Here is a 22602-nt window from a genome sequence, read left to right as displayed (position 1 = left end):
TCGCAATATTTTCGGCAAAACGATATATCGCCGAGAAAATATCGCGATGTTTTCTGTTTTGAAAATATCGCAATATTTTCAAAATATCAGCAAATATCGGCAAAATATCACGATATTTTGAAAATATCGGCTATGTTTAAAATTTTGAAAATTTTATTTTTTTTATGTTTGTCGATATTTGCCGATATTGCCGAGAAGATGTTTTCTGGACCCTCGTCGATATTTTGCCGATATCGATATTTTCAACACTGGTCTAAAACATGAAAGAGAGAGCATAGTTTATTTTTGTAAATCTTGTTCTAGAGAACTAATAGGGATCTTCATAGGCTCTGCAATACTTAGCCATGTGTCCAAAATTTGAGCAGGAATAACAATAACCATGAAATAAATTTTGGTACCTAGGAAATGATGATTGCCTTGATGCACTTCTGAAAGAATTCTACCTCGAAATTCTTTGATGATATCCATTTCCTCTTGTATCCTTGACACTTTCTGCATAGTTTTGTCTCGATGTACTTCTAAAGTTATTCTGTCCTGGAAACCTTTGATCAGATTTATTGCCTCTTGTAGTCTTGACACCATCTTCACATCTTCTTGGAGCAATGTCATCTAGACTCTTCTCTTTGCCTTTGCTGGAACTAAGGACATCAATGTTTCTTCCAGGTTTCTCCATATCTCTGTTGTTTGAAGCAATAAGAGTTGCTTCACTTCTGTTTGAGGATTCACCTGTATAACCGAGACCTGTTTTATCAAATGGAGATCTTTGATGGTTGAGCAAGTCATCCAAGGCTTCAGAACTTTTCAAGCTTTTGTTCAGCAATTCAACTTCTTTCCTTAGTGAAACAATCTCTTCTTTCATCTTTTCACAGTCATCATTTTTCATAGCTAGTTGTTTCTCAATTTCTTCCTTGACTCGTGTTGCTTCATTAGCTTCTACTTTAAGGGAGATGATATCTGATTTCATCTTGAAGATTTCTTCATTCTCCTTTGCTAGACTAATCTCCATTTCTTCCTTCATCCTTGTTGCTTCACATATTTCGGCCTTGAGAAAGTTGATATCTGATTTCAGTTTGAAGATCTCTTCATCCTTTTCTTCTAGTTGGCATATCATGGTCTTTATTTCCTTTTATGCATCATCAACTTGTCCTTCTATGAGTGCCAAAGCTTCCATCACCTTCTCACCTCCTTGTGCTTGTTTCTTTGTTTCTTCTAGTTGAGATCTAAGGGAGGAGACCTCTTCCTTGTATTGACCAATTTCTGCTTCAAGTTTGTTCAAGATCTTGTGTCTTTGTTCAAGGTGGCTTGACAAAGTTTCTTCCCTTTTCTTTGCCTTATCCAATTGATTTGTCATGGATATGACTTCTTCATGATGCTTTCTCTTGTTTTGATGCTAAGTTGCAGGAAACGCAGGTACAGGGTCCGTTTCCGTACGGAAACGAAACGGAAACGCGTTTCCGCGTACCGTACGGCCTGGAAACGCGTTTCCGGCCGTACGGCCACGTTTCCCGAAACGGAAACTTGGCCGTACGGCCGGAAACGCGTTTCCAGGCCGTACGTGCCACGTTTCCCCAAAAAAACACTTGTTTTTTAATTTTTTTTTTTTTTTTAATTTGTTTTTAATTTTTTTTAGGGTTTCCAGGTAGTAAATGTGATGTAAATTTAATCTTAATGTTTAAATGTTTATGTAAGTAAATGTATCATTCATGCTTTATGATTGCACATATATATAATAATAATTTTTAAATATTTTTAATATATATATGTATATATATTATTATATATATTCGCGTTTCCCGTTTCCAAAATTTGGGGAGGTCGCGTTTCGTTTCGCTTCCCGTTTCGTTTCGCTTCCGCGTTTCCCCGTTTCGTGCAACTTAGTTTTGATGAAATTCCTCCTTATGCTTGGTGAGCTCCTTGTCTCTTTCTTGAACTTGAAGATTGAATAGGTTAACTTCCTTCCTTGTCTTGTCAAGGTCATGGTCACCATCTTGTGATTGCTTCTTGAGCTCCTCATTCTCCTTTTTCAAACTGCTTATCTCTTCTAGGGCAGCTACAAGCTTCGCCATGAGATCTTCTTCAAAGTCATATTTACTCTCTTCATCTTCTAGGTCTTCCTTGGCCTTGATGTCTTCACTCATGTTTTCAGCTTCCTTAATGGATTATGGATTTCCTTCTTGCTTTCCATCATCTTCTTGACTAACAGTCATGGTCAATGCTTCTTTTGAGTGAAGATCATGAAGTTTGTCCCACATACCTTTTGCCGATGAACATTTCTCCACTTTGGTTTTTATAGCATCTGGTAGCCCATTCAAGATTTCCTTCATTGCTTTTGTATTATATTCCTTGGATTCTCCTTCCATCATGCTGTCAATAATCACTGATTCCCATACTTCAACACCTTGATCCATTAAGAAATTTCTCATTCTTACCTTCCATACATCAAAGCTTCCATTGAACAATGGAACTTTCCCAGTATGATTGTATTCAATTTTCATAGCTGAAGAAAAGACATCTTTAGAAGGATTGGAGGCTTTCTTCCTTGGCTTTGTCATTTGTGTTCTAAGGATCAACCTTCAAGCTGTTAGGCTTTGAGAGAAGGTACTAGCTCTGATACCAATTGTTGGAAATATTGAGAGGGGGATGAATTAGTATTTATTTTCAATTGTTATATTTTACCAGTTAGATCACTTATAATTAGAACACAAAATTAACAATGATAGAATAATAATTTTATTAATCAAAGACGAGGACTCCAATACTCTTTACAATAAATACAATACAATAATGTGTAGGTCTCCAACCCTAGATCAAGACACCAATCTTCAATCTTCCAGGCTCCAACCTGTATTTTTCCAAGCTCCGACTTGGACTTTCCAAGGCTCCAACTTTGTCAACTTTGAGGTACCAACTAGGGCTCCAACCCTATCTCTGGTACAGGCTCCAACCTGGTATATTGAGGACTCCTATCCTCTAGGGCTCCAACCCTCTCCTGGTATAGGCTCCAACCTGATATATTGAGGACTCCTATCCTCTAGGGATCCAACCCTCTTCTGGTACAAGCTCCAACCTGATATATTGAGGAATCCTATCCTCTAGGGCTCCAACCCTCTCTTCTAGTACAGGGTCCAACCTGATATATGAGGCTCCAACCTCCTGCTTCAATTCGTCAAGATAAGTTTAGTAATAGTTCACAGCTCCCAATGTCTTCTTCAACGAGCCCTATCAATCTTCAACAATGTTTCCTCCAAATTACTTCATCAATGACAACCTTGTCTTTACATGAAGGAGTCTCCACAACTCTTCATGTTACCCAAACAGGATCTGCAAAGTTACCTCGTGATGATTTCAACAATGCATCATGGTCTCCAATGATGTCTTCAAGATCTGCTAAAGCTTTTCAACAATATATCTTCAATAGGTTGCGCTAAGCCTCAATGTCTATGTTTCGAGCCTTTGTTCACAATGCCGAGGTGACTGCTTCAGAGGTTTGCGATATGCTTACTTCACAAATACTTCAATGTTGGTGTCATCTTCAATTCCCTTCAAATGATGACAAATGTAACCTTACTTCACTAGTCCGAGGTCATACAGATCTGAGAATTAATCTTTTCACAAATCCGTGACGGCAGTATAGAACTAAACCAAGCTACTAAATGAACCTCCACAGGACTGTTCTTTAGGTCACGGTCTGCACTTCTTCCACAGATTAATTCATCACAGATCCGAGCCTTCCAAAGATTAATTCATCAAGTTTAATCCAATCAAAAATTTATTTTCCTTCTCGGCCTTAAAGTCTCCTTCCTTTTATTCTTTCAAGTTCACGAGTTGAGAACTATATCTTCCTCTTTGTGATAGATGACTGAGATCGATACTAGATAATGAAGTATTTGACTTGTATTTATATGAGTTTCGCCAATAAACGAAAAGACATATTTATTAGAGGAGAGGTCGACTTGTGCATGAGGTGGCACTTTGAAAATATATTCAATAGCTGTCGGAAGGGATCTTTTGACAATAGTGGACCAAATATGACATAGTTTCATTGAACGAAACCATATTATAATAGATGTCGGGAGGTCCCCACATGCCACATCATCACTTTACTCATGCATCTCGAAACTACATGGATATTGGAGATTTTTAAGTTGTCCCCATTCCAAAGTTCCGACGTCAACAATGTCGATATTCCTATGACACATAGTGCCCCTACTTGCTCTGATCTCCGATGCACTAGACGCGATATTATATTACAAACGTTATGATAAAGCCACTCAAGTCCGCAACCGTATCAGAATCAAACGTTTTAACATGACATGGCCTACAAAAACTTGCGATAGGAAAGTTGCGACGTGGCGTATGCGATATTACATTAAAATGTTATAATAAGGCCAGTCGGTTCCGCAAAACATATCGCAATCGGAGATTAGGCTTCATCGGAGAATCTTATCAGAGGTCCCATTCCAAAAGCTCCGATAAAGGGCAGATGTGATTTAGTAATTAAATCATTATTGAAACACATCGGGTTCGCATATTAGACGTTGGAGCAAATTGCATATAAGAGATCAGAGGTTTTGGGTGGAGACACATAACTAAAACACCGATATGATTTCTCTGATTTAGTTTTGGATATTTCGTCGATATGTTTCTCTTTGCTCCTCTGATATCACTGTCTCTACCCTTTGGCTCTTCCTCTCGGGCATATGTGGTCTTCTCTATGGATTTGCTCCTCGTTGGCTTGTCGCTCCTGCTCCTGGCTTGCATATGCTTTCCTTTGGCTTCCGATGGCTTCTCTTTGATGGCTCTAATGGCTTCTAATGACTTCCCTTCTCTTGCGTCTGATGGCTTTCCTCCGATGGCTTTCGATGGCTTTCCTCCTTGGGACTGCTCCTTGGGTCCAACGCTTCTATTATGTTTGTATATGGCTTGTGCTATATTCTATCCATATGGTCCTCCATCTAATCATATGATCTCTAACCATGTCATCATATGCCATCAAGTCCTTCATCAAGGATATCATAATATACATGAGGTTATGGCATCTTCATAAGAACTTTCATCACTATGATCAATGGAAACATCACGGATCACAAGAATTTTCCATCACAACCAATGCCATATTGACATCAATGAAAACCTTGACTAAAAGAGTTGAGGGGGGCTCTCGTAAAGAGTACGATTAGCGGCAACAGCAGCAAGGGCGTGAAGGGTGAGAAGGAAGAAGAAAATGTGGCCCTTGCATGTAAGGGTCCTAGTCAGGGATATGGGGGAAAAGAAGAAGAAGAAGGACATGTCAAAGGTCAAGTGCTTTAGATGTGGTGAGTTCGGCCACTACAGTACATAGTGTCCTCTCAAAAAGAAGGACAAGCAGGAGAAGTTGGACCAAGTAGCAGCATCCGCTGAGATCGATAAGTTGACATCCAGGCTAGAGGAAGATTTCACTATGTTTGTGTCTATACCTCCAAGAATGATGTGAGGCGACATGGAGTTGTATTCCCATAGTTGTAGAGGTTGGGCAAGATCCTTGAGGTGTCCTCCTCGTGGATCATTACCTTGCTACAAGGTCCCATGGTATTTAGGATGGAACAGTGTTAGTGATGCATTCAGATTCCAGAGTGACAATTGCAGACTAGTTGCAGTCAGGTGCTGAGGAGCGCAGTGTAGTGTTGGCAGCAGAGCAGATGGCTCAGTAGCAGAGTCAACAACAGCACAAGTACCCAGTAGACAGTGCAAAGGCTAGTAGCAGTTAGGACTCAAGAGATGAATGCATCACACTAAACAAAGTTGATTTAGTATTTAGGGTGCCTCTTATTTGCAACAGTTGCAGTAGCAGTAGCAATAGATGAGAGGGAGTTGCAGTGCAGATGAAGAGTTGGCAGCAGCATAGCAGAGACAGCAACAGCACAGATGCAACATCATAGTTGCACAGTAGTTGGTGGGAAGTGGCAGGCAGTCATAGTGACCAGACATCAATAGCATGACAAAGGTACAGAGACAAGGTGTTGTGACAAAGTGTGCAGCACTAGAGAGAACACCTTCCTCGCTAAGAGGGAGTGTCAGTTTTTGTAACATCGGAGGTGTTCTAGTCTTGAAACTTGGTGAATAGGCTAAAATACAGGAGTTCCCCATAACCCAGAAATCGTTTCTGAAAATTCCACTTAGAAGTGTCTCAATTAGATTATTAGCCTATTTTTAAATATTTCCCAAGTCTAAACTTAGGAGAAGTGGTTAATTAACCAGTATTAATGAGATAAGGTGTGAATCATCTAGAAACTCACACAGATTGATTGGGAAATAATCTTGTCCCTTGATTAAGTTTTAATCTGGGTCAATGGAGTCCCAACGAAAAATTATAAGAAGAAGTTAATGAGTAGATGGAGAACGCACACAAGAGATTGATTTCCTTGGGGAGTTCGATTTTCTAGAGGCAATAGCCGGAAGAGCTCGAGCTTCAGAAGGAAGCAGAGATAGAGAGGGGCAGGGACAATGAAGTCGAAGGAATATTTTCCAGATCCCGCAAGTACATGCAAAGAGGCCGAAATATCTCCAAGAGGTTGTGTAGAGGCAGCGCAGAAGCCTCAGAGGGCAATTCGATTTGCTGAAGGAAGAAGACGTTTTCAGTTCTAGAGGCCGGGAAGGGGTTCCAGAGAGTTGGAGAAGCATTTTACTAGTCAACAGCAGGCAAGACGGCTTGATTTGCAGAAGTTCCAAGTTGAAGCGTTTGAGGGATTACGCAGAGGTCATGCAAGGCCTGCGCAAAACTAGGTGGACGGCTTGATTTCATGGGCAGTCAAGTGTCGAGATTGCTCGGAATGAGGGTAATTTCCCTTTGTTTTTGCCAGTATTTTCTCTGCAGGATTGCCAATTCTTGGCATCCAAATTCCACTCATATAATTTCACAGTTGCATAATAATAAAAAACCCTCAGCTATTGCACCGGTTTTCCCAAGTTGGGTTTTTCCAGGGACTTTTGTCCAAAAATAAGTGTGTCAAATTTGTGTGTGTGTGTGTGTGCTAAAATTATTCTCAGTTTCCAGTGCTATTATTTTATGCGGTATTTTTGTGAAGATTGCAGTGTGTTTATTTCATTGTTGTCGTAGCAATAAACGGTTAATAATTCCAGTTGTTGCAATAGGATTTCAATAGTTGAAATTTTCACACATTTGAACTCATTACCTTGAATTATCTCTAATCTCTCCTGCAACCCTACTTTATCAAACATTCTCATTGGGTGTTTTACTTAGCGACACCCCTGAAGGGCATTTAGCCTAGGAGTTCTTGGGTTATCTAATCTTCAAAATCTTCTAGGGAAGCCTCCCTTGTGGGGATAGTATCCATCCATAGAATAGCAAGGAACGATGGCTAAGGCGACATTGGTGGTTGATCATGTTGTTTCCCTTAATCTAGACTCTAGAGTAATTAGTGAAGATTTGCATTAAGGTGCTTTATTTTTCCATTGCTTAAAGAGGTTGACTACCACTTGCAAGTCTTTCAATCTACCATCAAAATGTGAAGAAAATTTCAAATGCTTTCTCCCACATCTACACTTTCTTCTAGATTCTTACATACATGGGTAGATTCTTAAAATTGATTGTCTAACTAAATACAATCCCTTCCTTAAATAATGAGTCCAAAGAGGTCTAATATACCAAAGAAAGAATTACTTTTGTCTCTTTTTCTTGTATTTCCAAATCTCTTTTCCTTCTCCTTGTGAAGAACGGAAGAATGACAAGTTTTCTTTAAAGCCCCAACATAAGAATGGCTTTTAGAAGACTTGGGTAAATGAACCTTATGTGTGGAAGGAATTCCTGGAGCTTGATCTACTTCTTGGAGGGATATTCCGATTTTGAACACTTTCCACCTCATTTGAATCCTTTTCTTGATCCTTCTATTTTTGAGTTGAATCCTCTTTCGATGCTTTGGAATTGGCATTCTCATTGCTAATCCCTTTCTTCCTTATGATCTCATTCATGGGGGTCTCTAAGATTATCCTTTTAGGCAACAATTCATCTTGTTGGGGTATAGCTAAAGCCATCCTTTAATTATAGATAGTTACATCTTCTCCACATCCCCTAAAATTTCATACCAATTGTAACATGAGGGAATAGAAATTTTCTAAGGATTATGGGGGAGAGGGGGGATTTCTTCTTCTTCAAACTAGCAACAAACTGGAAAGGAGGTCCATCACATTTAAAGGGGGGCATTGAAGGGGAAACACACTAGAGAAGGAAATCTTAGGAAAAACTTTCACAAAGTGGTCATACTCGTGACAAATATTGCACTGAAAGGGAAGATGTTCATAGTCCAAAGGTTGATAATGAGACCGACCATCTATTTTAACTTGAATGGATTGTAACCCTTTCTCCAAATAACCCTAGCGACTCAAGATAGGGAGAGAGAGATCAAGCACATGTGAAGACACTAGAGAGAGAAAGAGAGGGAAAGAGGCTAGTGTGAACTCTTTTCTAGGTCACATCTCATCACAAGAGTGAATACAAGTGAATGAATGAATGAACATATATGAATGGAAAGACTCTCTCCTTCCTCTTTTTATATGAGAGGTAAGGGAGACCAACAATATAACATGATCCTTACTCCTTATAACCAGCCTGCAATGAGCACTTGTATGCCAACACAAATGAGACACTGCACTCTAAAGTATATGTGTCATGCTCCAAGGCAATGTCGTGTACAATAAAGGCTCTAAGGTGATGTAGCCATGCAAGGTAAGTCCACATTCCTCCATCACTATCATCAATCCTCCTAAGCAATGGCCTCTATTGATTCAGCTCCAAGAATACTATTGAAGACCCAAGCCTCCTTGAGCCATTCCAATGCTCCAAATAGAAATCCAAGCTGCCACATGCCAATTAAGGCCAGACCTCCTCCAATATGCACAATCCTCCAAGATAGACAATGCTCCTCGTCTCGTGTAGGTTGCTTTCCAAGCAAGTAGAGCAAGTAGATCCTTCATGGGGCCCCAATGAAGGGCGTCCACTAAACTGTCCAGAGAACTCCAATGCCTAACAGAAGAGCATTAAGCCCATAACCATCATAGGTCAAACACCCACTAATCAAGCTATCTCGATTCTCAACTATGCAAATCCATAAAGGGCTGTCTCTTATGCACCTATCCATCTTGGATCACATAGGGGCTAAACATACATGATGGACCCAAATCTCGTGAATCAACCCAAGCATGGTGTAAACATTTAGGACTAACCTCGAAAATTAACAATTTATGTGTCCACCCAAACAATGTCTCGCTGAGAAAATAGCTTCTACCAAAAGAGAACCATTCATCTTCCATCCCCTTGTAGATAAAAGTGGATACTAAGTCCCCCAAGTCTCAGACAAGGATGGTTCTTATCCCTAATATCAAAATAGATCAGGACAATAAGATAAAATATATCTTATTGTATGCCTCTAGTACAAATAGAATGCATGGTCTAAGGGAATAGAAACACAACTTCAAACTCCAGTTACTGAAAGCAAACTAAGTCCAGCAATAGGAATTCTTATACCTTGTGGATATGAAGGCATCGGTACTCACAGTATCCGACAAAGTGCTTATTCATGATCCTTAAAGGAACATTCAACGGAAATATTAAGTATCATACATGCTATAGTCTCTTTTACTATGTCCATTTATTATCAGCCAAACAAAGAAAACATCGTCTTTATGTTAAAACTTAATTAGAATACTAGTTATATTGTATTGTGACAGTCTAGACATATGTTTTCAAGACTTCCCCACTCGGACATGACGATACAGAAACATATATATATATATATATATATATATATGTGGAGAAAGTAAAAATTAGGTATATTGATATTAAATCTAAGCCTACAGTAAATGCTATAGATCTGGCTCTCTTGATATATAAGAAGGAAATGAACATTCAGAGAGATTCAAAAAATCAAACTTCATAAGCTTAATGGTTTCAATTTAAAAAACCCACAGATTATTGCAAATGACCGCTTATGTCCATAAAAATGAAAAATATCAACAGTTCAATTTTATAGAACCTATTTTTCAACGTCAAATTGTCTTCACAATGCAGATAATAAACTTAGCAGAACCACAAATTCCAATGAGCTTCTGTACGACTAGATCATTCACCCAAGGCAATATTTGGGTTCCCATGCGTTTCCAATTCTAAATTTCCCATTCATCAAAGTATTGAAGCAACATAGCCAACAGAAAGATCTACACGACAGAAGCAGTATGTTCTATACCTGGCAAGGTCTGAATTGGTCTGCAATCTGCATTATTGAAGGAAATAACTGGCAAAAAATCTTATTTGTGCATTTCACCACGTTATCTTTGAAAATGAGGACTGCTTGCAGAGGTTCTTCCAATTCATCTTTGATATCTTGGAGCCACCGTTTGAAGAGAGTCCAGAAACTCCAATAATCTGCATAAAGCAATTGGAGCGCAAAAATATTAGAAACTGTAAAGTGAATGACAGTAATATAGAAGTATTGCATCCTGAAAAAGAGATGAAAAAGATTCATGACAGAAGGCCCTGAAAAATCTAAGCTAAGCTAGGGTACCTGGCTGAACTCTGCGGAACAGACAATTTTCAAGCTCAGATATACTATTTGTAAACTCTTTCGTCTTTTCCGAGAGAATAGTCTCCGTAAAATTTCCCCTTTGGGCATTTGGCTGAACTTCCGATTCAATCTGAATGAATTCTATTGTCACGCAATGATCAGCTGCATCCTATAAAAATGGTGTTCCAATCAAGGCGCTAGTACCAAGAGATATGAGGAGTAACTGGCAGCCAAAGAGTATAACTACCTATTCCAACACTCGAATTTTGCAGAACAGAAAACAGCTTCCATTTTTTCCAACATACCGTCACTGTTTTTCGGAAGGATGCAACACTTTCCATGAAAAAGCCGCTGATCATAATTATCTTCCTGCTGATAGTTTCAGGACCCCAAGAATACAATCCCTCACTTGTCAAAAGTGTACCTAAACAAGACACTTTTCAATTCCACATTCAACAAATGTTAAGCCTCAATAGTGCTTTGGTCCTTTGCTTCAATTGAAATTTGTCATCCTAAAGTACTCTTTAGGAACTCTTCACAGCAGGCAAGATAATCACAGTAAATTGTTTTCTTTCTTTAGGAGTTAATGGCACAGAATCATTTGGCTGTCAGATTCTAAAATCAAGCACTATATAATTGATGCAACTCGTCTGGCGTGTTCCTTGTTACCTTGGTCATAAATTTGTGAGCATTCAAAGGCCTTAGTTCTTGGAATAAAATGATCTGCGCACAAGCTGTTGACAGCGTGGTGGAATTCTCTGAGATTGAAAGTCCCTTTCGGATGGTACGCAACCCTGAGCTGCTTTCAAAGAAAAAGCATCCAGCCATATATTTCAGACAATTGCACAAACAAACATAAATGATTTCAACTCGTTTTAAAAAAAAAATCTCCACAAAGACAACAAATTTCGTCAAATGTACTTGTAATCCTAAGTTTCCATGATTCCTTTTATTCAATGCAAACTGTAAGTTAAAATGATGTCTAATAAGGCGGTTTTTTCAATTTCTAACATATCGATCACATTATGCCCCAGTACTGTTGTGAAGTGGGACACGCATTTTGTACCAGAAATGTGAATTGGACCTCATGTTTAATGCACTAAACCTTCTTCCCCACTCTACACATTTACGGTTTACCTGAATCATAATATGGAAATAATATTGATGCGCGTCTCCACAGGTTGTTTGTGTCCATTCCATTTAAATATTAGATTTACTTTCATGTTCACCATCTTTCCGAGATTTTCTATCATATTCCTTTCAAATTAATTTCAAAAATTTAGAAAGATAAAGGATAACAATAGCAATATTTTCGAAGATTCAAAAGAATAAAGGATGACAATGGCGACTCGATCGAAAGCACCTTTATTTTCGAAGTTTCAAAAGGACAAGTATGACAATGGCGATTCGATCGAAAGACCAGAGCTGCTGGAGAGCCAGAAAGAAAAACTGACATATTTGTCATATTTAAAATACTAAGAAAGTTTAACCAAGTCTCTGAAAGGAGGACATTGTTACCATTTTAGGTCGGTTAAACCTCTGTCGGAGCAGCTTCCCTCGATGAAGTCGTTATAGAAGTGATGACACCGTAATCCTACGTCGGGCCAGCTTCACCTCACACCTCCCAATATCAAAGGGAATCCCATCACTTGATAAAGGGTAAATGGGAGAGGCAATTGACGCCTCCTCCTCTCTCGTAAAGCTCAAATACATGAGTTTTCACAAAAGCTCATATACATGAGTTATCAATTTCGATGCAACTAAAAATTTTCAATTATTCTTTTTCTTTAACAAAATTTTTTTGAACGAACATCTCATTCAGCCTGGCACCCTAACTATTAAACGGCTATCATCTCAGGAGATGCCTTCCTTCGAAATTTCTTCGTGGGCCTACATTTCATGATAAGTTCTTACGTTTTTGATAACGTTCGTTTTTTTTCTGAAAAGGCAGCAGACACCACTTCCTCTATGGTAAGTTAATATAGTGGAATTTCTTGGAAATTTTGATTCATATGATTGTTTAACTTCGATTATGATACCTTTCGCTTTTCTGACGAGGCAAGATACACCTCCTCTCTCGTGAGTACAAATAGTTCATTTCCTAAGGAAAATAATTCATATGGTTGATTTATCAACTTCCATGAAACTAAAAATTTCCAATTATAATGACTTTAACAAGATTGAATGAATATCTCAGCCAACTGTAAACCCTAACTATGAAATGTCTGTCATCCCACGGTAGGTTTCTTTGGCTAACCCCAAAAAACATTAGATTAAAAGTTTAAACCGGAAAATTTGATGAGGCCTTTATACCGTACTATCTATGTATTGTGATTAGACCCGTTTTGCATGTTACTCCATTTTGTCATGGAAAAGGCATTGCATGACATTTTTTTAAATTTTCCGACTTAGACTTTGTTTATCTTTGCCATCAAAAAAAACTCGCGCTTAAACCTTTTCCAAAATTAAAATAAAATTTATAATTTTTGGCTTTATTAATTGCAAATGCCTTAATGAAAAAAATCCATAATATATTTAAGGATTCTGACTTGGACTTCATATTTTCTGACGCTTGGATACCCTTTCATATTTTGTCACGCTTTAATTCAAGAATTACTGGTTTGTCGGAATACCGTGTCCCTAACGATTTTAAACCGGTTATAGCTCCCGAAAGATCCTGTGATAGCGTCAAAACTTTGATGCAACGTGCTTCTGGTTTGATCTTTTCGCAATTGAAGCAACACAAATTTATCAGTGTTATTTGTGCATATGAATTTATTACTTCTTAAGTAGTTTGGCAAAAAAAAATATCGGACTGAATCACGAGAAGAAAACAACAAATTTATCAGAATAATTTGTGATTTTAAATTTATTATTTGTTAAAAAGATTTGGCCAACAAACATCAAAGTCAAGCGCCCGAGAGATACAAAGCCAAAGAATTCCATGCATCTATTTAAACGAAGGAAAAGAGTCACACTTAACCTCATTCGAACCGGAGAGGTTATTTTTCTGAATGCAACATAGACCGATTGGATTGTAGCTGCGAGTCTCAGCCCGCTCATCAGCTTTTCTGATTGCATAAAAGTTGGCAAGCTGAAGCAAGCACTGCATTTGCATAATACAGCAACGGTATCAATCATTCACATGATTGAGACTCAAAGAACTTCAAATCAAATCAAAGGAGTTCAAACTAATGGCACAAAGAAGCGAATATTACCTGCTTTAATTCTCTTAGCAGAGAAGGTTGAAATGAAGACAAATCTAAGACAAAGCAAATGAGCACCATTACGGCTCCGTACAAGCGAATTAAGGCGAAATACCTGGATCTCATTAACTTCAGGGACCTAGTAGATATTGAGCAACTACTTAAATGGTTTCCCAATCTCCACGCGAAGTATTTGCATCGGGCTAAAATTCGAGCAAAGACACATGCACAGGAAGTAATTACTGGAGGATCAATTAAAAAATGAGCGAAGGGGATGCATGTCAATTTATGAAGCCATTTGAAGCTTTCTTGTGGGACAGAATCCGTGCCTCACTACAATTCGTCTAAATGCATTTTATAAGGCATAGTTCCCTGCAATTGTGTAACCCTCGTAATTAACCTTTTTGTTTCTTTTGATTCTATGGAAATTAAATTTTATTTTATAAATTTAAACATATAATGATTTAAAATAGACTTATATGATGAATTTATATTGTCAACCTGCCTTGCCCCGATGGCAGTCAAATATGGTTGTCTTCGGTACTGGTTTGACAACTGAGTTATCATAGATTTTCCCACCCTGTAAAAAAAAAAGATGAATTTATATTTTAGTTAATTATATTATCTTTTAGAGATATTAAATTTAAAAAATGAATGGAAAAGTTTTCATAGTTTAAAAAAAATAAAGAAATGTAGTAAAAAAAATTATAAATATAATGATAAATTGTAAATTTTTGTTTTAGATTTTCTTTTAGAATTATATGGCTAAAAGGTTTTATGTTAAATTGGATGGCTGGCCAAATTAATATTATTTTATCCGAGTGAAATTGATATTAATTTTGGAGTTGAAACTTGGGAGCATGACCTCCGTCACATAGATGGATTCATTTTGTGGTGCTTGGAACAATAAACCTTCTCATAGAGAAATTAAAATTAAGGAATAATATGTTTTATTAAAGAGAGTGTTTATCCTCGCACTTGGCTCCACAAGATAGACCCCATACCTTTGGATAGAAAAATCTGACATTAATGCTAAGAGGATTTATATCACAATCTGTTATTTTGCACCCATCGACTCTATCTTTTATAAGAAAAATAATCTAGATGAGAATTTCCTTTAGAGCAAGATATCCATAGTCTAAGGAATGAAGGTAGTATCCTCTTGTTAGGAGACTTTAATGCTAGAAACACATCTAACCAATCTATTCTCCTAAATAATGATTCAAATCCTTATCCTCTTTGGCTAGCTGAGGAATTTTACTTAACTTGTAGATTCAAAAGAAACTCTGAAGACCTAACCTATAATTTATTTAGTATTGAATTAGTCAAACTCTGAAGTTCTCAAGACCTTATAATTAGCAATGGTGTGATCAAGTGGACAAACTCCAACCAAATGACTTGTATTCATGGGCTTGGAAGTAGTGTCGTGGATTATCTGCTATTTGATATCCATGTTTCCAACCAAACTGTGAACTTTGACCTCTTAAATGACCATGAGCCTAACTTTGATCATAGACCTTTAATTTTAACTCTAAATTGTGTCATGCAAAACAAGCACATGCATGACAATTGTGAGAGTCAAAATCACCCTCCTTTTGGCAAGCGTAAAATGGATCTCTTTTTAAAAGATTTAAATAGAGATTTAGACTTCTTAACTTATAAGGATAACAATGAAAACCCCTATCATAATTTTACTACAACTCTCGCTACTACCATTGGCAAGTTCTCTATCAATGTGTTACATAAAAAGAATAATAGAACTATTAACCCTTGGTATGATAATAATTGTAAAATTGCTAGAAAAGTGATTAGGGGTACTCCTAATGAAACCTTAAAACTTGATAAGGTAAATGTGTAGAAATGGGCAAGAAATTTGCTACTACTAATGAATTCGTACTGAAAACAAGAGACACAAATTTCTTCTAAAATTTTGCGGAAAGGAAAACACTCAATAGAAACACATGCAATAAAATACGGTCATTCAATCACCAAGAACACAATGATTTTATAAGGGAACCCAACTGGGGAAAACCCCTCCTTTGTTTGTATTATATCAATGATAAAAAAATGGCCTATTACAATGACAACTTCACACATGAAGCACACCCTGCACTGTAATCTTGATCTCTTTCTATTGCTACTGCTCTGCAAAATACTTAACCAATTCTTAGCCTCCTACTCCTCCTTTTTCCTTGCAAAATTCTTGAGGAAATTAGCTCCTAAAGAATAGGAGAAGCCCCTATTCGCTTGTGCAATTCCCAAGAGGAAAACCTCACCTACTACATACAAATTGTGTACACTCTCTAGTATACAATAATAAATACATTGATGCCTATTTCCTCCACATCGAAAAAAGTGTAACTAGGTTCAGTCTTCATAAGTATGAAATATATTCTTGTAAATATAAAATTAAAAAGAAATTGTTATTATTATTGGAGCATGGGTTTCATGCTCAAGTTCTTTTATTTTACAGGTCAAGCACCTATTGAGTGCTTTTAGGGTTTTTCCTAGGTATAAGAGTCATTGTCATATATTGAAGACCCTATGGGCACATTGTAAACTGTAAAGAAAAAATTATTTTGTCTTTAAAGTGTCAAAATACCTCCAAGATCAAGTCGGCCTACATGAAGAGCCACGTCCAACCTTGAAGAAGTCTATATAAGAGGAACTTGTCCTCCATTTGGATCACTCACTTCATCATCTCTTATGCGAAGAAACAGAAGAAGAAGAAGTCGAATAAGGAAGTGTGAAGAAGAGGAATTCGAAGAAGTCAAAGTGTTTCTACGTCGATTCTATTTTTCTGGGAAGATTGAAGTTAAGGTTTTTGCATTGGGATCTTTGGTGGTTTGATTTTAGAAGCAGAAGAGAAGGGAAGGCAAGACAAGGTCTCTTAGTGCATCTTACTAGCCCTAGGACTCAAGTCGAAGCAAGTGAAGTCAAGAGGAAGGCTATTAGAGGGAGATCGAAGTCTCCTAGAGAAGCAGCAGCATTTGCAGTAGTTGCTAGGGAGCAAAATTTTGGATCTACTAGGAGGTCAAAGAGATTGCAACAGGAGGCCATGGTAGACTTGATCTTGTAGGGTATTTGTCTGAGTCTAGGTCATGGTATTCATCAATTGAAAGATTTGAAAGATAAATAAGATATTACAAGTTTCCCCCTCAAGAGGAGGGATTTTGGCCCTAGCTTGCAGCCTATTTACTATGTCATTATTCTTACTGTTTTGGTAGTTGTTTGATGTATTGCACATTGGAATAATAAAGAACAAATCTAATAAGTAAAAGGTAACATGAGCAATTATCAAGTTAAGAGAATCAACATGTTCATTTCCCTATTGAATTCTCAACATGGTATCAAAGCATTGGTTCTCTAAGGGCATCATGAAGATCTCCCCTACAATGAAGAAGTTCATCAAGAAAATTAGAAGCCACCTCAAGAAAGTTTTCAAGGAAGCATGGAAGCTCTTATTCTCTTCAAAGAAAGCATCAATCAATGGAAGAGATGAAGGTCTCTTCTTGGCTCTCCCTGGTACATTCCAAGACAAAGACATATGGGTAATTGATAGTGGTGCATCAAGGCACATGACTGATCACTCCAACCAATTGAAGACCTTATCTAAAGGAAAATTCGCTTACTCTGTGGAACTTGGAGACAACAAAAGCTATCTGGTGAAGGGCATTGGATCAACTTGCATAAAACTCAAGGATGGAAGCGACATCCACCTCAACAACATTCTATTTGTTTCAGGTTTGCACAAAACATTACTTTCTATTTCAAGTTTAGAAGATAAAGGAGATAGAGTAGCCTTCATTGATGGAAAAGTAGTTGTTTGGGGAAAAGACTCAAGCATAGATCAAGCTAAAGTTATTGGCATCCAAGAAGGAAGGCTTTACAGATTAATATCTCCTGTAAACCAAGCCCTAGTTCACACTGAGATTAATCCATGTGAACTTTGGCATCAAAGGTTTTGTCATATACACTTCAAAATACTTCCAAATTTAAATTCCATAGTAGGTGGAATACCGAATTTGAAGGAAGATCATGAAGGTGTCTGCAAGGGATGTGCATTGGGAAATAATACCAAGAGACCATTTGGAAGTAGTGCTTCGCGGTTAAAAGAAATCTTGGATCGCATTCACTCTTATGTGTGTGGCCCTATGACTCCAAAATCACTTAGAGGCCATATATACTATGTCACATTCATAGATTATCATTCAAGGAAAACCAGGGTTTACTTAATGAAAACCAAGGATGAAGTATTTACAAAATTTCAAGAACTCAAATCTAAAGTAGAGAACCTTACAAAAAGAAGAATCAATATAATGAGATCTGACAATGGAGGAGAATATAAATCCAAAGATATTATAGCATTCTGTAAGAAATCTGGGATTAAGAGGGAGTTGATAGTCCCATACAATCCTGAACAAAATGGAGTCAAAGAAAGAAAGAACATGTACATTGAAGAAAGTGTAAAAGCAATGTTACACGGTCAAGATCTACCTAAGTTTCTGTGGGGAGAGGCAACAAAGACAATGATCTACATTCAAAATCGATGTCCTCACAGATCTCTAGATAATAAGACTCCAGAAGAAGTGTTCACTGGAAAGAAACCATATGTAGATCATCCCTGAATATTTGGGTGTCCTATGTATATTCATATACCAAAGGACAAAAAAAAAGACGCTGGATCCTTCCAATATGAAGGGAAAATTTGTTGGTTATAGTAACTCATCAAAGGCCTATAAAATCTATATGAAAGATGGACATCACATTGAAGTTAGTCATGACGTCATATTTGATGAGAGTATAACATTCAAGAAGTCAAAAGAACTTTCCATAGATTTTGATGACAAAGAATTTCTGATATTTGAAGAGGAAGCTGACAAGGAAGGAGAAGGATTACACCATGAAAAAGAAGGGTCAAGTGAACCTCTTCAACCCGTGATCATTCCCAAAACAAAGAAAATACCTAATTGGTTGAAATCCACACTACTTGATGCAGAAGGTGATGGGGCAGCATCAATATCATTTAAAGAAAGTAAGAGACCCAAGAAATATTCTGGGTATGCTGCATACATGACAAAATTAATATAAGCATAACCATCCACCTTTGAAGAGGATGTAGAACATTGAGAGTGGAAGGATGCCATGAATGAAGAATGTCAATCTATAATGAAGAATGTCAATCTATAATGAAGAATGGAGTCTGGGAGATCGTACCTAGGCCCGAAGACAAATCGGTGGTTACTTCCAAGTGGATCTATAAGATCAAGCATGCAGCTAATGGAAGTATACATAAGTATAAAGCAAGATTTGTGGCTAGAGGGTTCTCTCAACTTGAAGGCATCGATTATCAAGAAACATTTGCTCCTACAACAAGATATACAACGATTCAATCATTATTCTCTCTGGCAGTATCGATGGGATGGAACATCCACCAAATGGATGTCAAGATTGCGCTTTTGAATGGAACTATAGATGAAGAAGTCTACATAGAAAAAATCCTTGGGATTCGAAGTCAAAGATAGGAAGGCATATGTTTCATATTGAAGAAAGCATTATATGCCCTCAAGCAAGCACCAAGGGCATGATATGATATAATGGATACATACCTACAAAGAATAGGCTTCATAAAAAGTTCTGCTGACTCAAACCCTTATATTAAGGTTGTAAACAATGAACCTATATGTATTCTTCTGTATGTAGATGATCTTCTCTTGACAGGTGTAGAAGGTTGAATTGAAGAATGTAAGAAGAAACTGGCAGCAAAATCTGACATGAAGGATCTTGGGTTGATGCATTACTATTTGGGACTATAATTTTGGCAAGGACCAAATGAAATCTATTTGGGTCAAGGAAAGTATGTGATCAAGATTTTAAAGAAGTTCGACGTGATGGACTGTAAACCTATGACCATTCTGATGATCACAAACTTGAAGAGACTGAGGAGTTATGAATTAAGCCGTGTGGATCCTTCTAGGTATAGACAACTTGTTGGCTCATTAATGTACTTGGTAAATACTCGATTAGACATATGTTTTGCAGTAGACTCAGTCAATTCCAAGTGGAGCCGAAGCATGATCATTGGATAGTAGCAAAGCATATTATGAGATATCTGGGAGGAACCATCAACTATTATCTGAAATATGATAGAAGGAATGATGTCCAATTGATTGGTTATACAGATTCTGATTAGGAGGCAGTGAACAGGATGGAAGAAGAAATAAGGGAGGATGTTTCAGTTTAGGATCCTCCATGGTATCATGGATGAGCAGAAAGCAAGACACTGTTGCTTTGAGTAGTGTTGAGCCATCAACATGACCAACTTCCACTATGAATAGTTGCAAACCCTAGATTTTTTAATCAGACATTAATCACAACTAGAACTCAGATTTCAAAGATCTTACAAATATCTTAAATTATCACATTGTCATCAGAGATTTTTACTTCTACTAAAGTTTAACTCCAAAACCCTAGGATTTCACAAATACTATCATTGACTAAGGCTTAGTTCAGAACCCTAGGATTCATGATCACCGCTAAATGGGTCAAACTCATACATCTAGGACTTCATCATCATGCATAGGTATTTCATATCATGTGTTAGTCAAACCAAACTTCACAAATATCAATAAGACTCAGACATATAACAGACTTGATTAGACTATGGTTTGATCAGACAAACACACATTCCACATAAATCATTTCTAAGACATTATAAGGTTCTTGCTTGCACATTTCACCAAACCCTAATGATCTAGGGCTCGATGTGTGGCATTGAGCGGGACTTAGTTAAAACTGCTTACCGCCTCGAAGCCTTCCGATATCTTGTCGGTTTGGGGAATCCCGCGCTACGGAACCGAAATAGTTACTTTTCCATTTTTTTATAGCGATTTCAAGTCTGAGCACTTCGGGGCTTTCCTTCACTAAGGGGGACGCCCTGCGATACGTGATTAGCGCTAATCGCGTATCAGAAACCACCCCCGTTTCTTGATTTGGCCTTCAGTTTTGCCAGTTTGCGCCAGTGCGCGTTACCATGGGCCAACGGTCTGCGCGCTCGACCGAGGGTCCTCGTTGCTCCGCTCTGGACACAACTGCAACTATTACGAGGATTCCTTCTGATAGCTCTGATCTTTTCTAGGACTTGAATCTTTTAACATAATTTGAAACAGTCATGAAAACTAAGAGAGTTTTTAGGATCCAATTCGGATCATCCAGATATATCACAGGCCTTATATAGATGAGGAGGCAGGTACCCAGGATTGATCGACAGGATCAATCCTTTTTTGGTTTCTCTGGTTTATTTTGCTTTGTTTTGTTTTTATTATATGTAGAACAATCTACCAAACAGTATGTATACAGCTCTTGCACCTTCAAGTAAATTGAAGGATTTTGTAATATTTAAGCAACACAGAACTCCATCATCTGACAGTAGAGAAAGCATAACACAATGTTGGCATACAACATGTAATTTCCTTAAAATATTAATAAAAATTATGCTTTTTCCTTGGAAAAAAAATAACATCGACATATCAACATCATGCATGATAACACAAAACTGCAATAATGACCACATGCATGATAACCATAACCATCACAATGAATGAATAAATGACACATATACACTTAACATGCATGTATAACAATATGCATTTAGCCCATCCAGTCCAAGTGTTTGAACTTGGAAGCTCTGATACCACCCTTTGGTATTAGATATTATCCAAAGATAACAAAACCCGCTCTGATACCAACCTTTGGTATTAGATATCACCTAAAGAGAATAGAACTCATTCTAATACCACCTTGTAATGCTTCCTCCCACATTTACCCACTTTTACAAGCTCTCCAAGGTAAACATGAAATGAGTGCCACTATGATATGAGCCGACGTCCAAAATCCAATTATGGAAGTTAGACCTACAAACCGAAAGTAAACTGACATCCCTCAGAGACTACAAATCACTTAGGAGCCTACCAACCACCCCAGGTGATCAATCCTTGAACTAAAACTCTTCTCACTAGGTTTACTCTCGAACCACACCCATAACGCTTCATGTAGGTGGTTGGGAGGCTATAACCACACCCACAAGCCTATTTGAATTCGATTATGACCCAAAATCCCTTATTTTGTGCATGTGATCTTAAAATCTATGCCATTTTTTAGGCTAGTCTCTAGATCACTGCCCAAAACTGCTTGTAACTTTTCAAAATCATGACAATGATGATAACAATGCCAAACAATCAAAGCTTAAGCAAGATCTTGACCAATACATGCATAATGCAAGATAGAAATTTCATCAAACATATAGTAAACATGGAAGCTACATGTCATGAATGAATATTTGATAATAAACTTTTGAAATTCATCTGAAAATCACCAAGAAGGCTCCATGCCCTCTCTAGCTAGCTGCAAGAACACTTGCTAGTCCATGGATTCATCAACCATCCAATAACTTGTCAAATAATGAACAAGAGCCATAACTAGAGCACATGATAGAACCATGCATATAACCAACATATAACCAAAATAGAAACCATCACAATCCAGCCATAATATCACCATAATAATTAGTACAAATGTTCATAGATCAGAATAGGAAAATAGCTCATATTAACATATGAAAATATCAACCAAGTTAGGGACTTCCACGTACCACTCAACCATAGATTGGATGAACCAAATCCCTCTTTCAGCCAATCACCGTCACTCCATATTCCAAGTATGAATGTGGGAACATAAAGGTTAAAACAAAACAAAACCAACCGAGGCTTCTAAAGGCCAAACCACCTGAACCCTCAAGCACAATTGTCTCACCTATACGGTCAAGAAATCACTAACATAAA

General features: G+C 37.6%; 1 protein-coding gene across 3 annotated transcripts in view; it reads right to left on the bottom strand.

Moving 5' to 3' along the window:
- Positions 1–14072, bottom strand: part of LOC149199584 (uncharacterized) — a 194649-nt gene extending 180577 nt beyond the window's left edge. Inside the window, exons 1-6 of one of the 3 annotated variants that reach the window (XM_089402494.1) lie at positions 13775–14072; positions 13540–13662; positions 11226–11355; positions 10862–10992; positions 10557–10725; positions 10239–10417 (exon numbers count right to left, since the gene is read on the bottom strand). In XM_089402494.1, the coding sequence (XP_089258620.1) occupies positions 10239–10417; positions 10557–10725; positions 10862–10992; positions 11226–11355; positions 13540–13662; positions 13775–13888 (846 nt within the window). In that variant the 5' untranslated portion in view covers positions 13889–14072. Of the gene's footprint in view, positions 1–10238; positions 10418–10556; positions 10726–10861; positions 10993–11225; positions 11356–12074; positions 12267–13539; positions 13663–13774 lie in introns of those variants that run through there. The other 2 variants (XM_089402495.1, XM_089402496.1) reach the window with 2 other exon arrangements.
- Positions 14073–22602: the final 8530 nt, after the last annotated feature.

Source organism: Pinus tabuliformis, chromosome 2_1, assembly GCF_031772625.1.
Source record: "Pinus tabuliformis cultivar Carrire ecotype Pingquan chromosome 2_1, CPIR1, whole genome shotgun sequence".
NCBI lineage: Eukaryota > Viridiplantae > Streptophyta > Pinopsida > Pinales > Pinaceae > Pinus > Pinus tabuliformis.
This window is presented reverse-complemented; position numbering and strand designations above follow the sequence as displayed.